The sequence below is a fragment of the Nymphalis io genome, chromosome 25 (assembly GCF_905147045.1).
Source record: "Nymphalis io chromosome 25, ilAglIoxx1.1, whole genome shotgun sequence".
Classification (NCBI taxonomy): domain Eukaryota; kingdom Metazoa; phylum Arthropoda; class Insecta; order Lepidoptera; family Nymphalidae; genus Nymphalis; species Nymphalis io.
This window is the reverse complement of record NC_065912.1, coordinates 8,995,648-9,016,383: the sequence shown is the minus strand read 5'-3', so window position 1 is coordinate 9,016,383 and position 20,736 is coordinate 8,995,648. Positions and strand designations below refer to the sequence as shown.

Sequence of the window (20,736 nt, the reverse complement as noted above, 5' to 3'; positions counted from 1 at the left end):
TTTGTTATCAACGTATTTCAAACATCAAGGATCCTTTCATACATATTTTTTACAATTTATAATATCCGGTAGCTTTACTATCGTACGTATCCAAAATTTGAATCAACAGATAAGTTGATAAAAGGGCGGAACGAGAAGATAAGGATAAGCTTTACTATCAGGGAGACGTTCCTTTTTCAAGTTACAAATATATAATGCGTTTTTTTTTTTTTTAATTTAATGTGACTATGGCCATGGACGTGTTGTCGGTGCATTTGGTATCGTTGTATTATGTTAAATGACTATTAGGTTGATTTGTCTGTTTGATTTTAAACGGCGTCACAATCGAAATTTAAAAACTTGAAAGCGTCAATAGCGCAACGATTTACGGCTGGTCTAGCTATGTAAAAGTCAAAGGTATAATCCTGACCCCTTGGGCTATTGTCATCCCACTCCTAAAATAAGCTAAATAGGAATGTTAGTAATTCCTCAAAAACGGGCATAGCTAGCAATCTTATATAAATGTATGAAAATTTAATGAATAATAATACTATAAGTAAGTAACAATAAATATCCCACTGCTGACCTTTAGGTGATGATTTGGGCATTATTGAGACCCTTCGTTAAATAGAGGGGCAAAGTTACAATATTTAATGTATATATTGCTTCACAAATGAATCACAACACACAAACTTCATTTCACACATTCAAATGATCGTAAATATTACACAACGATCACTTTTAACGCAATGATTTGTCATCACGTATGTCCCATGCGGTCCCCCACCTGAGGAAGTCCAATTACCAATGTCAAAACGTGAACCGTTAATGTTGGCCAATCCGTGTTTCGAATACGCTATTAAATGTTGTATCAATTTAAAAATGTCGGATATAACCGACGAAATTATTAAATTCAAATTCGGGAACAGTTCAATCGAATTTTAATATACTTTATCCTTTCACAAGCACTTTTGAATGTTTTCATTTTATATGATTATACTATATGATAAGTCTTAGGAGCCGAAATGGCCCAGTGGTTAGAACGCGGGAATATTAACCGATGATGGGAGGTTCAACCGCAGGCAAGCGCACTGAATTTACATGTGATTAATTTGTGTTTATTTATACTAATTTTGTTGAAATTCTTCCACATATGTATGTGTCCACCAACCCACATTGCTGCTTGGTGGAATAAATTTCATACCTTCTCCTTGAAGGGAGAATTGCCTTAGCCTAGCAGTGAGATATTCACAGGCTTTAGCTTTTTTATTATACATTAATCTACCACCGGTTCGGAATGTATATATTTTACTCAGAACGATAGTCGCAATCATTACTAAAGTATGTTATTTTATCTATATACCCACAAATTCCTTAATAACCATTGTACATATATTTCTGGAAATTTATTTTTTAATTTAGCAACTGGGATTGCTTATTTTTTTTAATTTGCGATGACAATGAAAACATATCGAAGCAAGTTTGACAGTTTTTTACATTAGTATCGGGTGACAGGTGAAACGCTTGATCGTATTTGTAGAGCTTCAAATCTCATAGACGCCACCTGCGCGCGATTGCCAATCACTGAGCTCAGCGTTTTACGTGCTACTGTGAATTGTTATCAAGTTTCGGATATGGTTATAACCTTTATAGGGAAATGTCGGGAAGTTGATATTGTTAGTATTTGACTCATAAATAGAATTTTCTGGCACTTGGGAAACATAGGGAACTAAAAGCTCATATATTACTTTATAATTTATGAACTTTTTAAGATTTATTTGAGATTTTATATGATTTAATTGATAATTCTTATCAATTAATGCCCAGTTACTATATTCAAGTCTGAATTTTCTTGTGGTTGATTTATGTTTGAAATTTATTTCGTGCTCGGTGTTGAAGGAAAACATCGTGGGAAACCTTAATGTGTTAAATTTCACTGGTATTCTGATAAATGTGTAATTGTGGAAAAAGATCCAAAATTTCTGCTCAAAACGGATGCCTTATCCCAGCTATATTTACATTTTGCTTACATAAAATATTATATATTACATTTTGCTTACGGAAATTAAATTGTCTACAAGGCACACTTTGTAGACAATTTAATTTCTTTTAGATCGACGAATACCCGATAGTAGGGTGAATATATTGACGTGCCGGTGGGCGTGGTTATTAGATACTTGCCTTTCACGCCGAAGGTTGTGGGTTCGATTCCCACCCAGGACAGACATTTGTGTGTATGAATATGTCTGTTTTTCCTAAATCTGGGTGTGATTATCTATATAAGTATGTATTTACAAAAGAGAACTAGTATATGTAGTTTATCAGTTGTCTGGTTTCCGTAGCACAAGCCCTGCTTAGTTTGGGATCAAATAGCCGTGTGTGAATAATGTCTCAGGATATTATTAATAATAATAAAATAATTTTACGTTAAATACATGATTATACTAAACGTAAGCGAAACTAATCGATTCGAAAGTCTTAATTTGTGTAATACTTTTGAACCACTATATATACTTTGTACTATGTCACGAGCGTTTGAATATTATTAATCATATCCATTCGTCTGTAATGCGTCCCTATCTTAATAATCATTGATCAGCATTCGCAGTGAGCGTTCAGCTTGCGTTGTTTTTGGAGCTGTGTTGATTCATGCCCCATTGTAAAGGATTAATTATCACAAACGTGAGTAAAGCGGACGTTATTAATAACTTGGCAACCCAACTAAGTATTACATGGACATCTGGTCCGTCTTATCCCACTATTTGCTTTTCTTTTTAAACTGTTTGTCGTTTTTTTTCACTCGGTTCGCTTATGGGAATATTTCGTTGTTTTTTTTTTGTTCGTAATTTGAATTTTATAGGTTTTTTTTATTGATTTTAATATGCTTGGATACGATGTGGCCGATTTTTGTTTGATTTTTTTTTTCAATGTACTCAAATAACGGAATAAATTTCGTAAGATATGTAATTAATCATGACATCGCTAAATGTATGTCTGATCTATCATAAGGTTAATCCCTTTAAGTATCGAACGCAAGCTTAAAATATTTCTGTATCATATTTTCTTGATTAAGTTCTAATTTGAGTTCCGACGTAAGTCCTATATAATATGTTGATAAATTTTGATTGATTTGTAATAATTATAAATAAAATTATACTAACAAATCACTGGTCATTTAAATAATATATGTAATATATATACACATTACATAAGTCTGCATCAGTTTCGTTTCAAATGTTACATTAAAAAAAAAAACTTTGCATTCAAATTTGGTAGCATTAGTATTTTTTATTAAACTCAAATGTTACATACATATTGTTATTTAACTGTGAACTTTATAATAAACGTGATTAAGTGAATTGCTTCTCTAAGTGAGTAACTTATTTTCCTCGTGATCGTTAAACTGCGTTAATATAGGCTGTCCCGCAATATTAACTTGTAAATTAATTTCGCAACGAGGGAGACCCCATTATCCTAATAATGATTGCATCTCTTTCGCTCCTTGCCCTGAATCACGAGATAAACTTTCGGTCCAAATACAACTAACGTGTGTTGTGTGACACTGATTACATAATTGGAGATGATTGGAGATAATTGAAACCGAGATATGCGTTATCGAACTAATTGAATTTATCCTGCAAATTTTGCACACATATTATGGTATGTATTTATTGGTGGTAGGGCTTTGTGCAAGCTTGTCTGGGTAGGTACCACCCACTCATCAGATATTCTACCGCAAAACAGCAGTACTTGATATTGTTGTGTTCCGGTTTGAAGGGTGAGTGAGCCAGTATAATTACAGGCACAAGGGACATAAAATCTCAGTTCCCAAGGTTGGTGGCGCATTGGCTATAAGCGATGGTTGACATTTCTTACAATGCCAATGTCTAAGGGCGTTTGGTGACCACTTACCATCAGGTGGCCCATATGCTCGTCCACCTACCTATTCTATAAAAAAAAAATTAATAGCTTTAGTAGAGATATTAAATTGCAGTTTTTTTGCGTACTAATTAGAACACGTGTTTTTTGTGTTGGACGGGCAAATGGGCCACCTGATGTTAAGCAGTCACCATCGCTCAAAGACATTGGCGATGTAAGAAATATTAACCAGCCATTATAAACCCCTCATTACATAGGCAATGCGCCATCAACCTCGGGAACGAAGATGTTATGTCCCTTGTGCCTGTAATTACACTGGCTAACTCACCCTTCAAACCGGAACATATGATGAGTGGGTGGTAAATACCTAGACGGGCTCGCACAAAACCGTACCACCTACTATCGAACGTGAATCTTAACTGAAGATTTTTCAAATCCATTAACTACTGCATATCAATGTGTTTTATTTGTGTTTATAAATCATTTAGTTTCTCGGCGGTGAGACTAAACATCGTGAGGAAACCTACATGCGTCAGACTGTCACATGTGTATGAACTGTCAACCAACACGCATGGTTGGTGTGTTGGAATAACCTTAAACTTTCTCGGCTAAGACGCCTTAGCCTAATAGTGGGACATTTATAATTTTAAAATGACCTTATTTAATTTATTAAATTGATATCTATCGAAGTATTAAATTAAGAAGAAATATGCTATTGACGTCATTTATTTTCATCTAAATTTTCAGTTTATAATTTGTGGCATCTTTGAAATATTTAATTATAACTATGTCTTTATAATGTTATAAAGTTATGACGTTGCCTAAAACCCTTCGGGGCTGATTTTGGCGACCCACTGTTATTGTTATGCCAAATTAGCTCGTGGCTTTATTAGTTGATGCTTCGTCCTTAACAACGGGGGCCTTCATTACACATAGCATTATGGCCCTTATCCCGTGACCCTAGAGACTACAAACGGTTGTATTTCTCTTTTACATAATTCACAATAGCTGTTGACATGTAGGTATCGATACGTATGTAATACGGACGTGTGTGTGGTGGTATTGAAAATTGTGAAATTTTATTGTATAAGTTATATAGGGATTGTTCAATGGACTTGACTTTGTATGTAAAGTTTCTGCATTTTTATCCGTTCCTATTTCGTTTCGAGAGGAAAATGTACCAAAGCCTTCTCTCTTAAGGAGAAATCGAATAATAACTTTTATTGAAAATTTAAAAAAAATTGTGTGTTTTTTTATAGTATTGGTAGGTGGACGGGAAAATGGGTCACCTGAGGTTAAGTGGTCACCACCGCCTATAGACATTGACGTAGAATAACCATAACCATTCCTTGATCCCCAATACGCCACCAACCTTGGGAACGAAGTTATGTCCGTAGTTACACTGGCTTACACCTTTCAAACCGAAACACAACAGTACTATGTATTGCTGCTTAGATGTGGAATATCTACTATAATGCTTATAATAGTCACATGTGTTATAATAAGTAGAGTAAAAGTCAGTAAATTTCCCACTGTTGGACATATGTCTTCTTTCCTATTGGCGAAAAATAAGCTCACAACAAGACACATACATCGCAAAATATCATCCGATACTTGAAGGTTGGTCACGAGGTCTTCCTTCACTGACGAAGAGATGAATAATAAACCCTGGTTTTCAGCCCGTAATCTTCAATTGAGCGATGTTTGAAAAACACCAAACATTCGAAATGTAATGTAATGAAAATATTGTCCAGTCTCCAATTTTAGTGAATAACTGTGAGAACATTTTGACTGTCACTCCATTGTCATTTAAATTTCTGGTAAACGATTCATCTGGCTTGACCTCGCTACTAAGAATAGTTATAATTATATAATATGAGTTTTACAGGTTTCGTAAATGTTAGTTCTTTTTTAAATTATTGTTATTTATTTATTTATTTAATACATATTGAACAATATATAAATAACATAAGAGAAATAGGAAACGATCAAGCAACGAATGGTGCGCAAAGGCGTTCTTATCGCTTATAGTGATCTCTCAATGTTATCGATCCATTCATCTTTTTAAAATCTACATGGCAAGTGTCTTCCACAGCCGATAAAGAACCATTGGTGGTAATGTATACTCTAATTTGTCTGTGCCCTCTCGCAATATGTGATCCGACTCCCTCAGAGATCGTAATCTCATGATTGTGCAAGTTATCAATTAACGTGAATCTTAACCGACGATCGTGGGTTCAAACCCGGGCAAGCACCACTGAATTTAAATGTGCTTAATTTGTGATTGTAATTCATCTCGTGCTTGACGGTGAAGGAAAACATAGTGAGGGAACCTGCATGTGTCTAATTTCATTGAAATTATGCCACATGTGTATTCTACCAACCCGCATCGGAGCAGCGTGGTGGAATAAGCTCCAAACCTTCTCCTCAAAAGGGAGAGGAGGCCTTAGCGCAGCAGTGGGACAATAACAAGCTGTTACTGTATATACACAAGCTTATTGATATTAAAAAAAAACTATTGATTCGTAACCAATTCATTCCATCCGATGCATAAAGCGTAATGAATAACGGAATAAGTTTTCATTAAATACAATTCAAACTCCGTGACCCCTCCACTTGCTGGAAGTAGGGGAGCTCGGGCACCTGGAACGAGATACCGATGACTGGTAGTCGAACATTAGCATCATTACAGAATTACATTATATAATATCTAAGTATGGTTGTAAAACTTTTGTTGTCATCAAATAATGATATAATTTGTACTATTATTAAAGTTTTCTCTATGTTTAGGAGCTTCTTCACTACGGGCTTATGATAAATGTAACAGAATATCAAGCGATGTATACTAATAGCTTTAATATAGCAATATCTGTATAATATATTACTGAAAACAATATCGGTTTTATATATTCATAATATAACATTATTCTACTGAACTACTTATCTATATCTTGTTCAAATTTACTTCGAAAGTTCCGATACCATCTACGCCGATATATAAATCCATAAAATCAATATATAGATTGATTTATACCTCGACCAGTTATGTCAAGTCAATTCAAGATCAACATTGTTTATTATTGTGTTTATAATTCATCTCGTGCTTGACGGTGAATCAAAACATTGTGGGGAAACCTGCATGTGTCGAATTTCTTTGAAATTATGCCACATGTGTATTCTACCAACACGCATTGGAGCAGGGTGGTGGAATAAGCTCCAAACCTTCTCCTCAAAAGGAAAGGAGGCCTTAGCCCAGCTGTGGGACATTAACAGGCTGTTACTGTGTACTGTTGTTTATTTATCTATAATCCCGCCATTAGAATAGTTGATACATTTTGTGTCAAACTTCGTTCACTAATAACAACTTTAAGAAGTTCTTATAAGGTGTCAAAAGTTTGATTGTATATAATTATAAACACAAGTAACGTACTTGTCATTAGCATATACTTAGGTGTAACGGTTTTAAAAATATTGCGTTAAGTCGGAAACGATAGCCATATGTATGATATTTTGGCGAATGCCTTGTCGAAGATCCGTTACGTAAGTATTACATACAATTATGGCGTTGTACAAAACTGGACACTTGATTTGTGTGTTTGATAGCTATATTATTTGTAATGGTCGTATGAAAACAATAGTTTAAATTTTATTCGTCATATTAATTATAGATAAACAGCCACGTTCGTCTTGTAGCTAGCTTAGAGGGCTCTAGATCTCGAGGTCTTTCGGTTCAAGCATGGGCATGGTGGTTTTTTTTGTTAATAAATTCTCAGTCACAGTTTGGAGTTAGGTAGTTGGCTCACATTCACGTATCTCGGAAGTTGAAGTCGTTGGTCCAGCGCGAGCCTGATGCTTTTCCATCGGTTTGTGAGTGTCAGGAGAACGGAAAGTGCAACATTGTTTGCACGTAGGTGCATGTGTGCAATGTGCCCAATATAACTTTCTCCGTGTGTTGGCTTGTCTCCGTTGAATGAGGCGCTTTTGCTGAAATCGGTCAAGAGGTAAAAATTGTTCAATGGTGAGACAGCAACGGGGCATGAGCAGTTTTATTGTTCTAAATTTTTTGCCACATTAAAAACGCCATTTGTTCGCGAATCCATAATGAATATCATAGAATATTCATGATCTCGACCAATCATATCGCGTCAATACATTGTCATAGTTGTTAATTTGTCTCCACTCCTTTTGAATATGCTATAATTGAGTTATCTATATTATTATTAGATATCGTGGGAATAAATACTACCTCTTACCTACTAACTCTTTGCCGCGGAGCAATATAAACGCTAATTATATACTCTAAAATTGTAGTGGTATTCATTTAATCTGACTGATACTTATATACTACGTACGTGTGTGAAATAGCCGAGAACAAATAAATGTGATGTACTCGTATTATAAATTCCACGAGCCGAGATGGCACTGTAACTAGAAACGTGACTCTTAACCGAAGATTGTGAGTCCAATTGTAATTTGTGTTTAGAACTCATCACTTGCTCGTCGGCAAAGGAAACCTGCGTTTAACCAAACCCCTATTAAACGTAGTAGAAATAAAGTCAAACTCTTCAAGAGGAGACGAGGTTTTTTTCCACCAGTGGGATATTTGCATGACTACTGTAAGTATAGACATATTTCTAGCGGATTAATTATAACGTAAATTGTCTTTCAGCTCTATACAATTTCAATTCCTCCTCACACCTCCACTTGCCGCTGGAAGTGGGAGAGCTCGTGCACCTGGAACGAGAGACCGATGACTGGTATTGGGGTACAAGCTTAAGGAGGGAGGCTAAAGGTGCCTTTCCAAAAGCGTACGTCGTTATACGAAGTTGTAATGTCGACAGGTTAGTATAAAGATGTATATATTCTGACTGGTGGTAGGGCTTTGTGCAAGCTCGCTTGGGTAGGTACCACCCACTCATCAGATATTCTACCGTAAAACAGCAATACTTGATATTGTTGTGTTCCGGTTTGAAGGGTGAGTGAGCCAGTGTAATTACAGGCACAAGGGACATAAAAATCTTATTTCCCAAGGTTGGTGGCGCATTGGCTATGTAAGCGATGGTTGACATTTCTTACAATGCCAATGTCTAAGGGCGTTTGGTGACCACTTACGATGGTAAGTGGTCACCAAGCGTGGTCCATATGCTTGTCCGCCTACCTATTCTATAAAAAAATTATTTTAAAAAGGTAAGCAAACTCACCCGATGATCGCAAAGTCCTTGGACATTGACACTGTAAGAAATATTAACCATCCCTTACATCGTTAATGCGCCACCAACCTTGGGTACTAAGACGTTTAGTCCTTCGTCTATAAATACATTGTCATACCACTATTGAGACGTGAGTCGTTTTTTCATTAAAAAATTGTAACTTTTTATAATAAATATATATATATATATATATATATATATATATATATATATATATATATATAAATATATATATATATATATATATATATATATATATATATATAAATATATATATATATATATATATATATATATATATATATATATATATGATTTGTTCAATGCGTATGATATGATTAATTTCTTGCACTATGTACTGGCTCGATCATATTTGCATTGCGATGTTTTGAATTCCTCGGCAATGTCATATCAACGAAGTGATATTATTATTCATGTTTTATTCATTGAAGCAAATCACTGTTTTCTTATTTTTAAATGGAAATCGTCACAGGACACAAGATAGATCAGACGAATCGTACTAACTAAAATTTAATTTTATGACGTAATATATGTAGTTATTTTTTATACTTTGTTACAACATATAAGAGATTTGTCAAGATTTTAAAAGTCTTTAAACTTTCACTTGCAATTTTTTTTTATTTACACTTATGTATCGTGTTTGTGTAGTCGATGCTAAAGTAAAAGCATTAAATTATACATTTAACGCGTGTAATAAATGTTATAGGTATATATTTACACAAGCAAGCGGTATTGTTTTTGGAAGTCGAGTGACCGAGTTTAAGTGCCCAGGGTATAAGGGACGTAACATATTTGATTATTATTATTATTACTCTGATATATCATATATAGGACTGGTATTACATGTTCCATATATGATACATCAGCGATAAGTCTCTTATGCCCCCCCCCCCCCCATAAGGAACTTATCGCTAGCATACTACCTCGTAATAGTAATCAGGGAGCATATCTATTAGAACATTTTTAGTCGGAGACGACCTCGCTTATTTGTAGTACCAAAGGATTGAACTAATGCTCAACAAATTGCAAATAGGATCTTGCGCATCCTCGAATCATGTTGTTGAAAAATATTATATAATTTAATTAAATATTATAAACGCGAAAGTTTGTGATTATTGCTAGATATTTATTAGTCTTATACGGATAAACCATTGAAAAGATTTGAATGAAATTTGGAACAGAGGTAGCTCAAACCCTTTATTTTTTTTTAACGCTGGAAAAACGCCAGTGGGGATCGCCAGGGTCTAAGGCGCCGAGTGCACCCTGAACATCGGAATACCAACTCAAAAACCAGCGGTACCCTTTCCGTCTTAATGAGGAGCGCCACGGCATCGCTTTCGCATGCTACCGTGACGAGATAGCTATACCCTGACTTAACACTAGATTATTGACTTAACTTAGATCTAACTGCGGGCAGGCAGGATATATTTATTTGTTCTATAAACGAATTCAAATAAACAACTCGTGATATTATTATTAATTATTATTAATAGATGGCCCTGTGGTAAGAACGCGTGAATCTTAACCGATGATCGTGGGTTCAAACCCGGGCAAGCACCACTGAATTTTCATGTGCTTAATTTGTGATTATAATTCATCTCGTGCTTTACGGTGAAGGAAAACATCGTGAGGAAACCTGCATGTGTCTAATTTCACTGAAGTTCTACCACATGTGAATTCTACGAACCCGCATTGGAGCAGCGTGGTGGAATAAGCTCCAAACCTTCTCCTCAAAAAGAGGAGAGGAGGCCTTTAGCCCAGCAGTGGGACATTCACAGGCTGTTACGGTACGGTTACGGTATATTGACTACACTATCTAATTTGGTTTCTCGTGCAATGGTTGTTGTAATAAAAATTTAAATATCTAGGATAGAACCGCCGAGATGGCCTAGTGGTTAGAATCTTAACCGATGATCGTGGATTCAAACCAGGGCAAGCACCACTGAATTTTCATATGCTTAATTTGTCTTTATAATTCATCTCGTGCTTGACGGTGAAGGAAAACATCGTGAGGAAACCTGCATGTGTCTAATTTTATTGAAATTCTACTACATGTGTATTCTACCAACGCGCATTGGAGCAACGTGATAGAAAAAGCTCCAAACCTTCTCAAAAAAAAGAGAGGAGGCCTTAGCCCAGCACTGGGACAATAACAGGCTGCTACTCAGGATAGTCCATTGATGTTCCTTATATTTGTTAAAGTGGTTAACATTTTGGAAGTGGCAATATTAATGAAAAAGCCCGGATTGAATGCTTCTACTTACATAACCACCGTCTCGTATAATCGTGGTGATAAGATCGAAGCTTTCTCCTTAACGAGATATGAGACCTTTGCTCAGACGGGAGACATTTACGATCCATTACTGAAAGTTGAGCAGATACGGCTCAGTGGTTAAAACACATGACTTTTAGCCGAAGAATCGGGGTTGAAATTACATATTTTTAATTTTTCGTAATGTGCGTTAATCATTATTATTATAGTCATTGTTATAAAACCGTAAATGGGACATATCGGTTGAAAATCTGCCACACTTTATCCATCAATCAAGATGCGTGGTGAAAAATACTTGAGACTTTAAGTCTTAATGTTAATCGAGATTTTACAGAGATTTTTCATCCCGTAAAATGCGAGAGCAATTGAGGGTCAACGACCTATTGATAATCGCGGTCAAATGAATCATGACGCCCGTCACCCATTAATTGAAATATTATCGCTTTTAACTGTTTTTTTATGCTACTTGATTTTTTTATTATTATGACTTTCCCTTTAAATTAAATGAATGAAATGTGTTTATTCGAGATTCGTCGAATGTCCTGGAGTAATAATAATAAAACAATTGTTTTTATGTAAAAATGTATAAAACACGCTTTTGTCTGAGTAAAATAAGTCTTTTAATGTAACTAAGGCCACTTCTGTTCAAGGGCAACTTCTCGTTTGTCACATGCAGGTTTCCTCACGAAATGGATTACAAACACTATCACAATACAATTCAGTGGTGCTAGCCTGGATTTGAACCTGCAACCGGGTACGTACGTAGCTGTACACAGTACTGCCGTTTTGGGAACGAATTAATGATTATTGGGCGGTACCTTCCCAGACGATGCGATTATTTTATATATGTGTATATGAACAAGATGTAAATACACAGAGATGTAACACCAAGATTATATTATAAACACTTCACTCGTTTCCTTTATAATAACTCATATACACAGATACATAACATGTTTTAATAAATAAAATATTACATGAAATGTGGAATACGTATTCATGCGGTATATATAAAAAAATATTTAAATTGAATTTATTTAACAAAGCAATAAACATTGGTGACAAAGATTAACGACTAATTTTCTTGCTGCAAAAATGTTTGTAGAAACTTACTCAAAAATATTATGTATATTGATTGAAATTAAACGTAGGTTAAAAACGTCCTATATATGATTGTGCCTCATTGGTCTAGCAGCGAGATATAAGGCCGCAGATCCTGAGATCCTGGGCTCACACCCCAGGTCAGGCCGATAGAATGTTTTTGGGTTTTACTGACGAAGATTCTCAGTAGCAGCCTGAAGTCTGGAAGTTAGAAAGCAGTTGGTTGGCGCCTGAACTCACCGGTCGTGTCGGATTGACGTCCCATCGGATTATGAGAGTTAAGGAATAGAGAGTGCATCTATGTACATACGTGTGCACTATAATATGTCCTGCGCAGTTGGCTAATCTCTCTTAAAATATGACGCCATGGTCGAAATCGGTCAGGAGGACATCAACATTACGCTGATATCTTAACTTTGTTATTTATATACATACAATTCAAACTAATAAATATAACGCGTGAATAAAACCCAGCCTGTTTCTAAACTGTTTAATTTTGTAAATACATAAACGTTTTAATATTATGTACATATCATTATATATATGATGGTATAAATAGACACTGAGTAGCTTTGAAATTTTATCGTATTCTGACGTCACGCTTATATAAATATAAAAGTTTGTTATGTTGTTGTATGGCGTTGGTACATATATGTACATATTATGTATATTTATGGAGAATGTTTTTATACTATTTACTTGTTTCTAAATCGGCGCTAGATGGCGCTAATTCTATTCTATTAAAGCGGTTGCATTTTTAAAATAGTCGATACACTACACACACTATAGTTTTTCTAAAATTAATATGACAGTATATAAGCTTAGTAGTTTCCATATCTTTTTATTATGTATTGAAATAAATCATATATAAAAATAATTACGTTTTTAAAGAAATAACTTATATATAATGTTAATTATTTTATTAATTTATTTGTTAAGATGTGGCGAGACAGTGGTCGCGTCCGCGGGCGGTAGCGGTGTGGTACACGACATAGCCGTCACGCTACGCGAATGGCTCCAACATTGGAAACTTTTATATACGGTAAGTTGAACTTTATTATTTATGTAATAAGGTTTATTTGTTCATCTTCAATAGAAAGTATTGGTACATTCTCAGTCGCCGGCAGTTTGAAAACAGTGTATACTTCTGTATCGTAAGTGACTTAAAATTAGCCAATATCCTTACGATCAAGTTGAATTACTGTCCCATCCAAGTATGTATGTATATATCATTTTATTTAATCGTATAAATTTATAACAGTGCTGTTAATAATCTTTTATCTAAGTGAATTCGGAAAAAGATAAACGTATGTTATATGTGAAGTGTTCGAGTTAACCAATCGCCGACTACGCACGGTCAGGGCCTTTCTTAAAATAAATTAGAAGTAATAGTAATCATAATTAATTAATTACAATTACAGATTAAAAATAATAACTTTTTTTGATTACTTTCGTTAATCTGTAATCGTGATCGATGATAGTATGTATATGTAATCGTAATCATTAATCTGATTACATTTTCCACGAGTCTGACATTACCAAAGTAAAGAACTTTGATTCAGACAAACGACGACCGCTTCAAGTTCATGGAAGTGAGCATGCGTGCGCTGCTGGAGCTGCGCGCGCAGGCCGCGTCGGGCGCGCTGCCGCAGGACCAGCTGCGCCGCGTGGCGCGCACCGCCGTGTTCACCATCGACAAGGGGAACAGGTGCGGCGCTTAATGGAAAAGTGTTGTATTTAAGTATAGGATTATACTAGCGGACCCGGCAGACGTCATCCTGCCACTGAGGTGTTTTTTTTTCATCACCACATTGAAATATACACACAAATTTTTATCCAAAATGGGTCCAGCCGCTTAGGAGGAGTTAGGTAACATTAACAATTAATCAAAAAATTATTTTAGTATACATAATATAGTTGAGTTATTAGTAAATAGTATGAAAAGTGTAAATGTAAGGATTGTGTTTACTGCCTGCAATAGGAATTTAGTATATAATCTGTAATCGTGTATGATATAGTAGAATCGCGTATATATAGTTTGATATTATGGACATGTGGTGTTGCCTTGGTTTGTCCTATTTAACAATTTTGATATAACATTTGTTTCTTAGGACTTTAGGTATGGAGTTAGCGGTGAGAACGATAAGTGGACAGCTAGTCGATCCGTTGACGACATCCACATTCAAATTGAACGCGTTGCACGATGAAGCTAATTCGAGAATCGATAAGAATATGGTAAGTCCATTCATGTCACGCTTTTAAAGTGAGCTTGGTGTTACATCATCTACTACTTAACTCGACACTTCGCTGGAATCTCTTCTCCGTTGTAATCCTGTAACAGTTCAATCAAAAAATTGAGTCGATTCAATCGTGCTTGATTTAATGAAGTATTTATTTTAAAGCTACTCGTCTTACTATAAAATACTCGGAAATGAACTTTGTAATAGGTACAAATAATTTAACTTTGCCGCTCTGAAGATCGGCTTTTTTGAATAATAGAGATATAGTTACTAACACAATCAATAAATAGTTGTTCAAATTAAAAAAACTAATGGATGTTCAAATGCTGGGAAAAGATTTACTCCCTTGAGGAGAGTGGCTACGCTCGCTATTCTAAAGTGCCTTAGTGGATACACTAGAATTTGCTACATATGCAGGCCTATTTATAAATAAGTTATTTACTCAGCGAAAAATAATATGAAACATAATTTAATGGCAATTTTTTTTTTCAGGAAACAACCCCCACAAGTCGGCCCACAAGTCAGACGCCCACCGCCCGCACTTACACGATTGTCGTCTACATCAAGAATTTCGTTTGTCGCATGAACGATACAGCGGAACTGTCCCTAGCGCTTCACGATTCCGGTGGAAACAAAATAACGGAAAACGTCCTGTTGAAATGGCCACCCGGACACTTGGGAGCTGCCGAGCTGTTTACAGCGCCATCTGTCGTATTTACGGTAAGTCTATGGGCTATGTAATGTATAACTACATATGTATAGTTTTTATTTTATGTAAAATAGATAGGTGGACGGAAAATGGACCACCTAATTGTGAATGGTCACCACCGGCAATACACATTGACGATCTAAAAAATAATAAAGAACCCTTACATCGCCAATACGCGACCAGCCTTGGAAACTAATATGTTATGTCCTTTGTGTTTGTGTTCACGCTGGCTCACTCGTCCTTCAAACCAGAAAACATCGTTGGTATATATACTTGGTAAAAGGTTTTTTTCTGTATAACATACTAAGCATTTTTATTTACTCACCTACTACTATACATACGCAATTTCCTAATAAATCCTAATTAATATAATAATTGTGTTTTTGATTGATAACGTTGATTACTCGACAGGATCTAGGTAGCGATATAAAGAAAGAAAAGATATTCCTAGTGTGTCATGTGGTCCGCATCGGATCGATGGAGCCGCAGGTCGCGGAGCACCGTCGCAGCACGCTGGTGCCCACCTCGGGGGCCTGGGTGGGGGGCATGCGCAGGCCCTTCGGCCTGGCCAGTGCAGATATCACGCAACATCTCGCCGCAGACAACTCTGATAAAGAGATCCTGCTGCCGTTCTACCCGTGAGCTTTATATATATATATTTAATTTTATATAAAATGCCAGATGACTAAATGGGCCACTTTATGGTTTATGGAAACCATTTATAATAGCCAATGAAATCGTTAAAGCGATACCAGGTCTGGGAACTACATGTTTTTTTTATAGAATAGGAAGGCGAACGAGCATATGGGTCACCTGATGGTAAGTGGTCACCAAACGCCCTTAGACATTGGCATTGTAAGTCAACCATCGCTTACATAGCCAATGCGCCACCATTGGGAACTAAGATGTTATGTCCCTTGTGCCTGTAATTACACTGGCTCACTCACCCTTTAAACCGGAACACAACAATATCAAGTATTGTTGTTTCGCGGTAGAATATCTGATGAGTGGGTGGTACCTACCCAGACGTGCTTGCACAAAGCCCTACCACTTGTAAAGTGTAATTAGTAATTACACTGGCTTACTCAACTTTGAAACTAAAAATCAAAACAAAAAGTACTGATATTTTCGGTAAAATGATTGATAAGTGTGATACATGTCAGGACTGAACAAAGCCCAAACACTGGTTAAAAAACTAGCTATGATTTCAAATAGAGGGGGTACGTTTTATTTTTCTTTTATTTGAAATTAAATCATATTTTCAGATGCGAAAAGGATAATATGGACACGTTGTTGAAGAAAGTGATAGCGAACCGCGAACTAAAAGACAAACACTCGCAGGGTCTGTGGGTGTTCTTACAAATGGTGGAAGGAGACTTGAAACAGGTATGCGATTTGAACTGAAATTTACATAAATACTTATACGTATATTGTATATATAGCGTTGTTATAATATTTCACCCAAATGGAATTGTGGGCTTTTTTCGGATGCAGCTTAACTATAATTACACCCATAATACACAACAAATTTTTTTACGAAACACTTAGCCGTTCCTTGACTGTCTGCACGCCGACTTTCATAGTGTTTATTTGTAAAATAATAATTTCCCAGGACCACAGTACTAAAATCTTATGCAACAACATGTGTTCTATGACTGTTAAAAAATAATTCATAAAATTTTATTTTCGGTCAGTTTCAAATGTTAAAATCGATTGCTCCAAATCTCTAATGGGACATTAGACTGCGAGACTGACCGACGAGCGGCCGTTGCAGATCCGGCAGGAGAACCCGCACATGATGGTGGGCAACACGGCGTTCGCGCGCAAGATGGGCTTCCCCGAGGTGATCCTGCCGGGCGACGCGCGCAACGACCTGTACGTGACGCTGCTGGGCGGCGCCTTCTCGCGCGGGCCCGGGAAGTCGTCCGAGCGCAACGTGGAGCTCACGGCGCGCGTCGTGGACCGCCGCGGCGCGCCCGTGCCGGTACCGCCCCCCCCCGCGACGACCGTGCCTAACTCCTCACAATACTTGAGCCTATAGAGACTTCATTCGGAAACCGACGACTGTTATTAGCTCTACTCATAAGTGGAATTTATTCCAATCTGGAAATCCGTTCTGTGAAGAAAATGATCTCGATTCCCGCACCAAATCGGCTGCCATTCTTTTCTAAGCCCTAAAACCCGATAGCCGTTAGTGTGGCAGAGTCAAGACAAAAACACATCTTAGCCAAACAGATTAAGTCCTCGACCGATCCCGCTCAGTTTTCATGTTGTGAATTGTCCTAACAGCCTCACCAGTGTAATAACTCCAAGCCGTATCCCCGTATATCACTTTATGTAACGATAAAAATCTTTCGCTGTCCAGGGTGTGATCTCTGTGGGCGCAGGAATGCCGCTGGTGAACGAGTACACGTCGATCGTGTACTATCACGAGGACCGACCGAGATGGAATGAAGTTTTCAAGGTACATATTGTACTCATTTAATAATTTAATTGATCTGCAGTTTTGGGTGAAACAGGATATTTCAATTTTCATTATAAATATAAAAATTGTTTATTTAAAGTAGAACAAATTTTATTTAAAAAAAAAAATTGACATTGTTATATTTTTGTGTTAACGTGTAAATTTTTTTAACTTCGATATAATGTTTATGTTTCAATGTAATATTAAACAAATTTAGTTGATGTAAAAAACCAAAGATTTTTTTTTTAAATTTATTCGTTGATTAATCTGCAATTATGTTTTCGGTAAATTGTGCATGCTTATTTCAAATACTCGATTGCTACCTGCCTTCAGCTTGGTTATACTTATACATTACCTTAATCAACGGGCAATCTAGAGCTTGAATAAATTTTTATAATTGGACTCATAGGTTATTTTATTGAAATATACAATCTCTTCAACTTTATAATATTGTATTTTTTTTTTTTTTTGTATATTCCAGGTTTGCTTAAATATCGAAGAATTTAAAGAGGCGCATATAGTATTTCTCTGCCGACATCGGAGCTCCAACGAGGCGAAGGACCGCGCTGAAAAATATTTTGCAATGTCCTATCTCCGGCTCATGCAGAAAGACGGCACCACTACGCCGGACACGCAACACAATCTAGCGGTCTATAAGGTATTTCCATGACCTCCTGACCAAGGTTATTCTTATTTTAAGGCAGAAACGTGTGCACTCTATTTTTCCCTCACTTTAATAATACAATGGAACGGCCAAAAAAAATCTGCCTCAAAATCATCATTCCGAGGCACAGGAGTGGACATATGCAACATATACTGATATTTTTCTGTCACAATTGCTTCGACATTCAAAAGAAGAAGACAGTATCGTTTAACCAATCACCCGCTAAACAAGCAAGCTATTTACAAAGCTAAACGGTAATGCCGAGTTCCCCTCCCAGCTGGAGCACAAGAAGTGCGCGGGCAGCGCGGAGCTGGAGGCGGGCGGCGCGTGCGTGGCGCTGCCGTCGCTGCGGGACGAGCTGCCGGCCGGCGCCGAGCGCGGCGTGGCGCGCGGCCCGCTGGCGCTGCTGCCGCGCGACTCGCTGCAGGTGGCCACCAAGCTGTGCTCCACCAAGCTCACGCAGCGCGGTCAGTGCCCCCCTACTCTGACTCGTGACGTAGCAGATATTACAGTGCCCGAATGTGTACACAATACCAGGCTCATTCTTTATTCGCGTTACACTCGTAACTGCAAGCAATCCAAAATAACCGAAGTGTGCAATGGCTTTACATGCTTTTCGAAGCACGGAAGTTTCCAACGTCCTAACTATGAGCCCCCACCGAGTCGTTGACATGTCAATTTAATAACTTTTCACACTTAACTCAAGACTTTGGGATCTACAATCTTGTAAGATTTAACCAAATAAATAAGCATAATATAATTTTTTTTTTTTTTTAGAGGAAATCCTCGGAGTTTTAAAGTGGAGTGCCCACCACGCGGAGGGCACGCTGCGCACGGCACTCACCAAACTGCTGCGAGTACCAAATGATGAACTAGTCAAATTTCTTCAGGACATATTAGATGCCCTATTTAGTATATTGACCCAAGTAAGCGTTTACACTTATCACCATTAACTACTCCGGTTTCACTCCCAAACATTCTTGATACTTGGAAGCGTGTATTTCTTTTAAAAATTTCTCCAATACCTCGAAAGCCGTAGGACAAACTTAATTTTTAATTCTGTAAACGTAAACAATGTCTCCCTCCTGTGGGTACAACGTAATTAACCAATAACGCCACATCCCATATGCCATAGGTGATTTCAATGGCAGCAGTCTTAACGTATAAAATTTGGCCTTGACTTGCTATTATTGATCTAAATAATCAGTTGAATTCACTATGGAATTGTGGAAAAAGGTCTTCGACATTCAATGTCGACGAATATGTTTTCGGAAATGTGAAAGCTCACGTTATTCAAATATACTATACATACTTTAATAAAATGATCTATTTATATAATAAAATAAGTTTATATTCCTTACAAAAGAGGTTGCTGAATAATTAAACAGTTTAAAAAAAAATTTATTTGTCAATTCTCTTTCAGGTTGAGGAAAATACCGAGGAATACACAGAGCAGAGTTACGCGGTACTTGTGCTGGACTGTCTGCTGCAGGTCATCTCGCTCGTGGCTGATCACAAGTACCAGCATTTCCAGCCCGTTCTGCACGTGTATATTGAAAGGAGTTTCTGCGACGCGCTCGCTTACGAGTAGGTTATTTAGAACCTAATCAATATTCTTTATGTAAAAAATTTTAATAACAATTTATTATCTTTTACTGGCCTTTTTTAAGACCATCTGAGTACTACTACCCACTCCCAGTTATTATATCGTTTATATATAGAATAGGAAAGCGGACGAGCATATGGGCCACCTGATGGTAAGTGGTCGCCAACGCCCAAGACATTGGCATTGTAAGAAATGTTAACCATCGCTTACATCACCAATGCGCCACCAACCTTGGGAACTAAGATGTATCTTGTTCCTGTAATTACACTGGCTCACTCATCCTTCAAAACGGAATACAACAATACCAAGTACTGCTGTTTTGCGGTAGAATATCTGATAAGTGGGTGGTACCTATCCAGACGAGCTTGCACAAAGCTCTACCACCAGTAGAATAATAGTAATCGTTAAATATCAATTTTTTTTTGAGGTGTTCTGGGAATGAGTTAGCCAGTGTAATTACAAACACGAGGGACATAATATCTGATATAAGAGGGTTGTGGCGCTGTGACTGCAATAGTTATATATGGAATCGAGTATTACATTGCGCTGTGCTGTAAATTTGTGTTGCTTCGTACAAATATTAATAAAATC

General features: G+C 36.8%; 1 protein-coding gene across 5 annotated transcripts in view; it reads left to right on the top strand.

Annotated features, from left to right (window-relative positions):
• LOC126778072 (dedicator of cytokinesis protein 1) overlaps window positions 1–20,736 on the top strand; it is a 56,007-nt gene that overhangs the window by 10,232 nt on the left and 25,039 nt on the right. For all 5 annotated transcript variants that reach the window (XM_050501424.1, XM_050501422.1, XM_050501425.1 and 2 more), the window contains exons 2-14: window positions 8,528–8,699; window positions 13,402–13,504; window positions 14,025–14,170; window positions 14,574–14,697; window positions 15,195–15,422; window positions 15,823–16,049; window positions 16,677–16,797; window positions 17,186–17,395; window positions 17,777–17,875; window positions 18,357–18,533; window positions 18,817–19,006; window positions 19,317–19,465; window positions 19,963–20,126. In XM_050501424.1, the coding sequence (XP_050357381.1) occupies window positions 8,528–8,699; window positions 13,402–13,504; window positions 14,025–14,170; window positions 14,574–14,697; window positions 15,195–15,422; window positions 15,823–16,049; window positions 16,677–16,797; window positions 17,186–17,395; window positions 17,777–17,875; window positions 18,357–18,533; window positions 18,817–19,006; window positions 19,317–19,465; window positions 19,963–20,126 (2,110 nt within the window). The remainder of the gene's footprint in view (window positions 1–8,527; window positions 8,700–13,401; window positions 13,505–14,024; window positions 14,171–14,573; window positions 14,698–15,194; window positions 15,423–15,822; window positions 16,050–16,676; window positions 16,798–17,185; window positions 17,396–17,776; window positions 17,876–18,356; window positions 18,534–18,816; window positions 19,007–19,316; window positions 19,466–19,962; window positions 20,127–20,736) is intronic.